General features: G+C 43.0%; 1 protein-coding gene across 1 annotated transcript in view; it reads right to left on the bottom strand.

The window, feature by feature from the left end:
- Window positions 1–7,415: 7,415 nt before the first annotated feature.
- Window positions 7,416–10,000, bottom strand: part of c1qtnf12 (C1q and TNF related 12) — a gene marked incomplete at its 5' end in the record, with an annotated part of 22,580 nt that continues 19,995 nt past the window's right edge. Inside the window, 2 exons of the mRNA XM_080846851.1 lie at window positions 7,416–9,354; window positions 9,797–9,875. Coding sequence (XP_080702977.1) covers window positions 9,256–9,354; window positions 9,797–9,875 — 178 coding nt within the window. The 3' untranslated portion in view covers window positions 7,416–9,255. The remainder of the gene's footprint in view (window positions 9,355–9,796; window positions 9,876–10,000) is intronic.

Raw genomic sequence — 10,000 nt, 5'->3', positions numbered from 1 at the left:
TGTTAAGGCGAGACACTACAGGTGAATAGGGTATTTTTTTTAAATAATAGATATCACCATGAAACTTCCTCAGTTGATTACTTACACATGTATGAACAAAAAATGTATTACAAGTTTCTGAAATTATTATGTTTGATTATGCAAATTAGGCCTTATCTAATTAAATATGCGCACATTTGCATATATTTACGATAGATATATCTGGACATACGATAAAGCCAGGTGATTTTTTTTTATTTTCATTTTGTTGTCATACAAGATGCAAACAAATTTACAGAGGGATTTCAGGATATCTGCTTTCATTACCTAGAAAATCAAAATATACTGTCTATAGCCTTAAAAAAACGATTTTCGCCACCTTTTTTTGATCAAAATGTCACATAAATCAGGCCAGGAATGATTAATTAACAAATCCTTCTGTAAATATCTTCAGAATACTGCTAAGTGTATAACTGGAAAGTTTGGTGTACATAGGCGCTACATAGGCTGAGAAGTATCTACTGGAGAATGACAAAAAACTCATTTTGAGAAAATCGCATTTAAAGATTCAGGAAGTGTCAAGCCAAACCACGTGATGCGTCTGAACGAATCACGTTATCAGAAACCACCGCAAACCAATGAAATTGCGTCCTTAGGTTTAAAGCCACGTTTTTACTAACATCATTGGTTACTGCTGGAAAGGAAATGTCCTTATTTGGATTACATAGCCTTTTGTGGAAGATACAGCGCTTTTCAACGGTACCAAACATGTCATGCATCAGAAAGCCGATATACTGCATGTTACGTTAGAATGCTAACTTTCCAGGAAACCTAGGAAAATACTGACGGCGCGAACAGACAAAATGTGGATAAATATACACACTAATGTATAATTAGGATATTTTCTTTATGCTAGTATGAAAGATTACATGTTTAGGGAGTGAACTAGCTCAAAATCTCAAAATTGACCACTGCTGAAAAAACGATGTTTTTGCCTGCCGTGTCTCGCCTTAATTGTGGAGTGTTAATTGTGGTGTGTTCATTGTGGAGTATTAATTGTGGTGTGTTTATTGTTGTGTGTTAATTGTGGAGTGTTAATTGTGGAGTGTTTATTGGGGAGTGTTAATTGAGGAGTGTTAATTGTGGTGTGTTAATTGTGGTGTATTAATTGTGGTGTGTTAATTGTGGAGTGTTAATTGTGGAGTGTTAATTGTGGTGTGTTAATTGTGGTGTGTTAATTGTGGTGTGTTTATTGGGGAGTGTTTATTGTGGTGTGTTTATTGTGGAATGTTAATTGTGGTGTGTTTATTGGGGAGTGTTAATTGTGGTGTGTTTATTGTGGAGTGTTAATTGTGGTGTGTTTATTGTGGAGTGTTAATTGTGGTGTGTTTATTGGGGAGTGTTAGTTGTGGTGTGTTTATTGGGGAGTGGTAGTTGTGGAGTGTTTATTGGGGAGTGTTAATTGTGGTGTGTTTATTGGGGAGTGTTAGTGGGGAGTGTTAATTGTGGTGTGTTAATTGTGGTGTGTTAATTGGGGAGGGTTAATTGTGGTGTGTTAATTGTGGTGTGTTAATTGTGGTGTGTTTATTGTGGTGTGTTAATTGTGGTGTGTTAATTGTGGAGTGTTAATTGTGGTGTGTTTATTGGGGAGGGTTAATTGTGGTGTGTTTATTGGGGAGTGTTTATTGGGGAGTGTAAGTTGTGGTGTGTTTATTGGGGTGTGTTTATTGTGGAGGGTTAATTGTGGTGTGTTTATTGGGGAGTGTTAATTGTGGTGTGTTTATTGGGGAGTGTTAGTTGTGGTGTGTTTATTGGGGAGGGTTAAGTGTGGTGTGTTTATTGGGGAGTGTTAATTGGGGAGTGTTTATTGGGGAGGGTTAAGTGTGGTGTGTTTATTGGGGAGGGTTAAGTGTGGTGTGTTTATTGGGGAGTGTTAATTGGGGAGGGTTAATTGGGGAGGGTTAATTGGGGAGTGTTAGTTGTGGAGTGTTAATTGGGGAGTGTTTATTGGGGAGTGTTAATTGTGGAGTGTTAATTGGGGAGTGTTTATTGTGGTGTGTTAATTGTGGTGTGTTTATTGTGGAGTGTTAATTGGGGAGTGTTTATTGTGGTGTGTTAATTGTGGTGTGTTTATTGTGGAGTGTTAATTGTGGTGTGTTAATTGGGGAGTGTTTATTGGGGAGGGTTAATTGTGGTGTGTTAATTGGGGAGTGTTTATTGGGGAGTGTTTATTGTGGTGTGTTAATTGTGGTGTGTTTATTGTGGAGTGTTAATTGTGGTGTGTTAATTGTGGTGTGTTTATTGTGGAGTGTTAATTGTGGTGTGTTAATTGGGGAGTGTTAATTGGGGAGTGTTTATTGGGGAGTGTTAGTTGTGGTGTGTTTATTGGGGAGTGTTTATTGGGGAGTGTTAGTTGTGGTGTGTTTATTGGGGAGTGTTAGTTGTGGTGTGTTTATTGGGGAGTGTTTATTGGGGAGTGTTAATTGTGGTGTGTTAATTGGGGAGTGTTAATTGGGGTGTGTTTATTGGGGAGTGTTAGTTGTGGTGTGTTTATTGGGGAGTGTTTATTGGGGAGTGTTAGTTGTGGTGTGTTTATTGGGGAGGGTTAATTGGAGTTTAAGGCTTTTGCTTCTGAGGCTCCTCCCCTGCTTTTGTGTTTAGTGTTACTGGAGGGGCTCTTGGGGCGGTGGGTCTTGATGTGTGTGTCGTTGTGTGTGCTGTTGTGTGTGTAGATGGTGTGTGTGTAGAAGGTGTGTGTGTGGACGGTGTGTGTGTTGTGTGTGTAGATGGTGTGTGTGTAGACGGTGTGTGTGTTGTGTGTGTAGATGGTGTGTGTGTAGACGGTGTGTGTGTTGTGTGTGTAGATGGTGTGTGTGTAGACGGTGTGTGTGTTGTGTGTTCTGCCCCCGCTTCTGTGTGTATGGCTAGGTCCGTCTAGCTTGCTACATCAGCTCGGCAGATAGTTAACAGTCTTTCCCCAAGTGAAACGCTGAAGCTTCAATTTCTTTTGAATTGTTTACTGAAGAAAATACTGTAAAACTAAAACAGACATACAGAATGTATTTTAGTAATAATAATACGCAACGTTGTCTTCAAACCACAAGAATCTACAACATGTAGCTTAATGCTAATTTACATGGGAAACTATAGACGTTAGCGATTTAGCATATTCATATTCATATTAATATTCATATTCAAACCATTCACTACAAAACTTCATGTCACTACAAAAGTATACAAGTAATATTTCAACAACTGTCATCAGGAAATCACTTACAGACAAACGCTTTTTGACCATTTAGATTGGCAGGAAAAATCGTACTGCTCAACTTAAACTTGTATCGTGTTGTTACCACGGAAACACTGTCAGATTAATACAACTGTTCGGTTGGAACTCTACGCCACTAGAGGGTGCTATTTCCCTACACAAATGACAACAGAACAGCACATTGTGTGTGCAGATGGTGTGTGTGCAGAAGGTGGAGGTGTTTGTTGCTGTGTGTGTAGAAGGTGTGTGTAGATAGTGTGTGTAGAAGGTTTGAATTGCTGTGTGTGTAGATGGTGTGTGTGCAGAAGGTGTGTGTGTAGATGGTGTGTGTTGGTGGTATGTGTAAGCGTTGTGTGTGTGTGTGTTGTTGGAGGGGCTCTTGGGGCTGTGTGTGTAGACGGTGTGTGTTGAAGGTGTGTGTTACTGTGTGTGTTGCAGTGTGTGTAGAAGTGCGTGTTGCTGTGTGTGTAGATGGTGTGTGTAAAAGGTGTGTGTTGCTGTGAGTGTTGCTTTGTGTGTAGATGGTGTGTGTTGCTGTGTGTAGATGGTGTGTGTTGCTGTGTGTGTAGACAGGGTGTGTTCTTGAGGTACTCTTGGGTCTGTGTGTAGACCGTCTGTGTGTGTGTGTGTGTGTGTTGGAGGTGCTCTCGGGGCTGTGTGTGTGTAGACGATGTGTGTAGACGGTGTGTGTTGATAGTGTGTGTGTGTGTGTGTTGGGGGTGCTCTTTGGGCTGTGTGTAAACAGTGTATGTTTCCACTGGAATGCTGTCGGCTGTTGCGTAACTCAGCAGTGTGTGTGTGTGTGTGTGTGTGTGTGTGTGTGTCTCAGCAGTATTTCCTGAGCGAGACTCCTGGGTGAGCTCACCAGTAAAATTCCAAACACTTTCAACTATGGGCACAAGATGGCGCCATTTGACTTCCTCCCGGTCTTTCATCCTCTAAAGTGAGCCATTGTGCTTCACCTCAATCATTCATGTAAGATCCTGATGCATTTATTCATCTTATTTTTACAGAATATTAGAATAATCAGTTTAAACCGAGGGAGTATGTTTATTCACATGTGATAATACTTTAAAATCACTACTTGTAGTGTATCCTTTTGGCCACCAGGTGGCCCCAAAGCACTGACAATCCACACCGGGCTGCAAACCTAACTTCCCCCAGTGCCGCGTTCTTAACTAATTCACATACACATTATTTGAGATGAACATTTGTAAAAGCAGAGTGTAAATACAACCTTTGAGGCAAAGGCACAGAGACCATGAAATGGTGTCTAAAATGGTTGGACCCACCAAAAGAAAAGGGCCTCATTAAGCCACTGAGTGAAAGCAGTTTGGGGACGTCCTTAATAATTTTAGTTAATGTCACCCTGTGATAAAGCAGACACACATGGACTAAGGCTTTAGAAATAGGGATTATTGTGGTTGGATTTTGGCAATGATAATGCTTGGCTAGCGCGATGGGATTGACTTGCTATGTTGATGCAGAGTGGGCGTGGTTATAAGGTAATGTGTTAATCCAGAGAGGGCGTGGTTATAAGGTAATGTGTTAATCCAGAAAGGGCTTGGTTATAAGGTAATGTGTTAATCCAGAGAGGGCTTGATTATAAGGTAATGTGTTGATCCAGAAAGGGCTTGATTATAAGGTAATGTGTTAATCCAGAGAGGGCTTGATGATAAGGTAATGTGTTAATCCAGAGAGGGTTTGATGATAAGGTAATGTAAACAGATCCTTATTCCATTTTGTACAGCAATAATGAGGCTGATTCAGCACAGACTAAAGCTGTGGGCCTGATGCTAGGCTAAAGGATGCTAGGCTAAAGGATGCTAGGCTAAAGGATGCTAGGCTAATGCAGACAGTGCAGCAGGCCTGCATCTGGGCTAATGCTTTCTGTGCAGTCGGACTGATTCTAGGATAACACAGATTATTGTAGTAGGATTGAGGGTAATCTGATGTAGATTATAGGATTGAGGGTAATCTGATGTAGATTATAGGATTGAGGGTAATCTGATGTAGATTATAGGATTGAGGGTAATCTGATGTAGATTATTGTTGTAGGATTGAGGGTAATCTGATGTAATTATTGTAGTAGGATTGAGGGATATCTGATGTAGATTATTGTCAGGTTAAAATGATAAAGATTAATGCAGTAGGATTGTGGCTAGTCTTAAACGCATTAGTACAATGGGACTGAGCCCAGGTTGAGTGTGTTACTGTGTACGTTTCTTTGAGCGAGTGAGAGTGTGTGTGTGTGTGTGTGTGAGAGAGAGAGAGAGAAATAGTGAATAAGTGTGTGTGTGTGTGTGTGTGTGTGTGTGTGTGTGTGTGTGTGTGTGTGTGTGTGTGTCTGTGTGTGTGTGTGTGTGTGTGTGAGAGAGATTAATAGTGAATAAGTGTGTGTGTGTGTGTGTGTGTGTGTGTGTGTCTGTGTGTGTGTGTCGTGTCATCAGAGCGGGTAGTGCTTTGCTAATTACTGCCCTGTGAAACATGCTGAATTCCCCAACAGCACGTTACACAACAGTCTCCACTGCGCCCCAACACACACACACAAACACACACACACACCACACACACACACACACACACACACACACACACACACACACACATTACACAACAGCCTCTGCTGCGCCCCAACAATACAGGCATTCATCAGGGATGATTCCTCTCGCAGGAGGATTGCTCTCAGCTATAGAAACTCACACACACACACACACACACACACACACACTCTCAGCGATAGGTAAGCTGTAATCACCGCCGTGCACACAAGCAGAGAACGAGCCGTCAGGACGAGGGGATTTCCTGTGAGGGGAAGGATTAGCCACGGCACGTTCATTTATTACACACACTTATACTCATATACTCACACACACACACACACTTAACTCGCTACATATACTCACACACACACACACACACACACACGCTTAACTCGCTACATATACTCGCACACACACACACTTAACTCGCTAAATACACTCTCACACACACTCACACACGCTTAACTCGCTAAATACACTCTCACACACACGCAAATACACTCACACACGCTTAACTCGCTAAATACACTAACAAACACACCCACATACTTAACACACACACACCTCACTCACTAAATACACACACACACACACACATAAACACACTTAAAAAGCTTAATACTCTCACACACACTTAAGATACACACACACACACAATTAAGACACACACACAGGGGCTTAACTCGCCTAAATACCGGACACACACAATTAAGACACGCACACACTGCAGTGCAGCTTATGCAAACACACACATTCACAACCCTCTGAAACACTCTCCACTCCCCTTTACACACACACACACAGACTCTCTCCCTTTTGCGCACCCACACGCACGCGCACACACACATACACAAACACAGAGGCTCTTTCCCTCTTGCACTCAAACACACAGGCTCGTACTCAGTACACACCCACACACACAAGAAATACTACCCCTGTGGAGCTGGGCTTGTTTGTGTCAGGTGCTCCTCCAGTTTGGGAGATTAGCACACTGCAGGTTTAGCGCTAGTTTGGGAGATTAGCACACTGCAGGTTTAGCGCTAGTTTGGGGGATTAGCACACTGCAGGTTTAGCGCTAGTTTGGGGGATTAGCACACTGCAGGTTTAGCGCTAGTTTGGGGGATTAGCACACTGCAGGTTTAGCGCTAGTTTGGGGGATTAGCACACCACTGGTTGAATGAGCTGGAGCTGGTTAGCATTGATTGGTTGAATGAGCTGGTACACACACACACACACACACACACACACACACCTCTGTGCAGGTGAACACTGCTGCTCTTCATGTTTACTGAGGCGACACACACACACACACACACACACAAATACTGAGGCACAGGACGTCTTTAATTGCAAACAGGTAAAATATGTCTAAAAACAAAAACAGATATAAAACATGTCTAAAAACACATTCTTCAGAATATATTAGAGCACTTCGACCGTGAGATTGAGATTCATTCAAACATTCAGAAGGAGCTTTTTTTGAGTGGTGTCATTTGAGTTCATAGGGATATATTTCCAATATTTAAATGAATGAATACTATGTGAATATAATCTGAAACGTTTTGGTATAAAAATGACACAGCACAGTTAACAAACCTGAACTTTAGTGCCCTGTGGTGTCAGTGCGGGCCCAGAGGTCATCCATGTGTGTGTGTTTATCACACAGCTCTAACACTTCCTGATAACAGCCAGTGATGTGTGTGTGTGTGTGTGTGTGTGTGTGTGTGTGTGTGTGTGTGTGTGACTGTGTCATGTAGCACTGATAAAGACCTTTGCTCTAAGTTTCACATTACGTCACGTGTGCTTGAATGTAAGCATTTAGTTTATGTGTTTGTGGGTGGAGAAAGTATTTGTATATGACTAGGGTTAGGGTTGTAGGCTGTAAGTGGCTGTGTGTGTTTAATGTATGTATCTGTAGGTGTGTGTAGGTGTGTGTAGGTATCAAGTGTAGGTGTCTATGGGGTTTGAGTGTATGTGGCTGTAGGCATTTGAGATTATGAGTTCTACATGTTCAGCGATACTTCTCAACACAGATCATATTTAAAGGGTCACAGATCACATGACCTCTGACCTCATACCTCTGACATCAGAACAACAAACCCAGCAGCAGCAGCAGCCATCTCACACAGATCGTATGCAACATACCATACGCCAGTGGTTCCACACACACACACACACAACATACCATACGCCAGTGGTTCCACACACACACACACACAACATACCATACGCCAGTGGTTCCACACACACACACACACACACAACATACCATACGCCAATGGTTCCCAAACTACTCGTGGAAGACCCCCCCATGCCCCACAGTCCGCCCCTGGGGGGCCGCCTCACACTTATGCCTGACTCAGACGGATGCTTTGCTTGACAGATGCCTGACGGATGATGGAGAGCGTAGGAGACTGACAGGTTGACAACCAATCATGCCGCTTTAGCTTGTGGGTAGTAGCATGCTACCATTAGATAGCTGTTTACCTTGTGTGTAGTAGCATGCTACCATTAGATAGCTGTTTACCTTGTGGGTAGTAGCATGCTACCATTAGATAGCTGTTTACCTTGTGGGTAGTTGCATGCTAACATTAGATAGCTGTTTACCTTATGGGTAGTAGCATGCTAACATTAGATAGCTGTTTACCTTGTGTGTAGTAGCATGCTACCATTAGATAGCTGTTTACCTTGTGGGTAGTAGCATGCTACCATTAGATAGCTGTTTACCTTGTGGGTAGTAGCATGCTGACATTAGATAGCTGTTTACCTTGTGGGTAGTAGCATGCTAACATTAGATAGCTGTTTACCTAGTGGGTAGTAGCATGCTAATATTAGATAGCTGTTTACCTTGTGGGTAGTAGCATGCTAACATTAGATAGCTGTTTACCTTGTGGGTAGTAGCATGCTAACATTATATAGCTGTTTACCTAGTGGGTAGTAGCATGCTAACATTAGATAGCTGTTTACCTTGTGGGTAGTAGCATGCTAACATTAGATAGCTGTTTACCTTGTGGGTAGTAGCATGCTAACATTAGATAGCTGGCTCAGACATCTCCAAACCCCCTCAGGTGTATTTTTCAGTTACAATAATGGGGTCTATTTCTCTGTAACTTTAAAAAAATCTTAGCAAAAAAACAAACAAACTACTTGTATGTACAAATACAACCATCTACACAGTTTGGTTCGCCTTTTTTCAGCGTCACGATTTGATTGGATGGCGCATGCATTGCCTCTCAGAAAGTTGAACATTTATCAACTTTCAACGCAAGCAACGCAACATAACGCAACGGAACCACAACTCAGTTTGGCAAAGTCTTTTCCAATTCAAATCCGTCTGAGCGTGAACGTATCCATCTGAGACAGGAACCAGGGACCCACTGCCATAGGCTAAGACTGACTAAGAGCCACGGTCTGTCTGGAGACTAAGACCAAGACTTGGATCACACGTGTAGTCCTGGAGCTGGACTACCGGCCCAGAAGGAGGCCAGTGAAGTCTGAGTCTTGGTGGACAGTGATGGGAGACGCCGACTCGTTGACCACGGATACGGACACGTACTGCCCCACCTGAACACAAAGGACACAGAGGAGCAGGGTTACGTAGCCGACACACACACAAACACGTAGCTACAGACACACACACACACACACACACACACACACACACACACACACACACACACACACACACACACACACACACAGACAGACACACACACCTGTAGCTACAGACAGACACACATACAGCTGTAGCTCCAGCAGTCCATGGACACACACACACACACACACACAAGTAGCTACACACACACACACACACATACACATACATACGCTCGCGTAGCTAAACACACACATACACACCTGTAGCTCCAACAGTCAATGAACACACACACACACACGTAGCTACACACACGCGCGTCGCTATAGACACACACATACACACACCTGTAGCTCCAGCAGTCCATGGACATACACACACACACACACACGTAGCTACACACACACACACCTGTAGCTCCAGCAGTCCATGGACACACACAGTGAAGAGCTGGCCTCTACCCTCGATGCCGACCACAGTCTTCAGAGATCTACAGAGGAGAGAAAGGAAGTGACATCACAGTCTCCAGAGATCTACAGAGGAGAGAAAGGAAGTGACATCACAGTCTCCAGAGATCTACACACAGGAGAGAGAGGAAGTGACATCACAGTCTCC

This window comes from Sprattus sprattus (assembly GCF_963457725.1).
Source record: "Sprattus sprattus genome assembly, chromosome: 10".
In the NCBI taxonomy this organism is placed as follows: Eukaryota; Metazoa; Chordata; class Actinopteri; order Clupeiformes; family Clupeidae; genus Sprattus; species Sprattus sprattus.
This window is presented reverse-complemented; position numbering and strand designations above follow the sequence as displayed.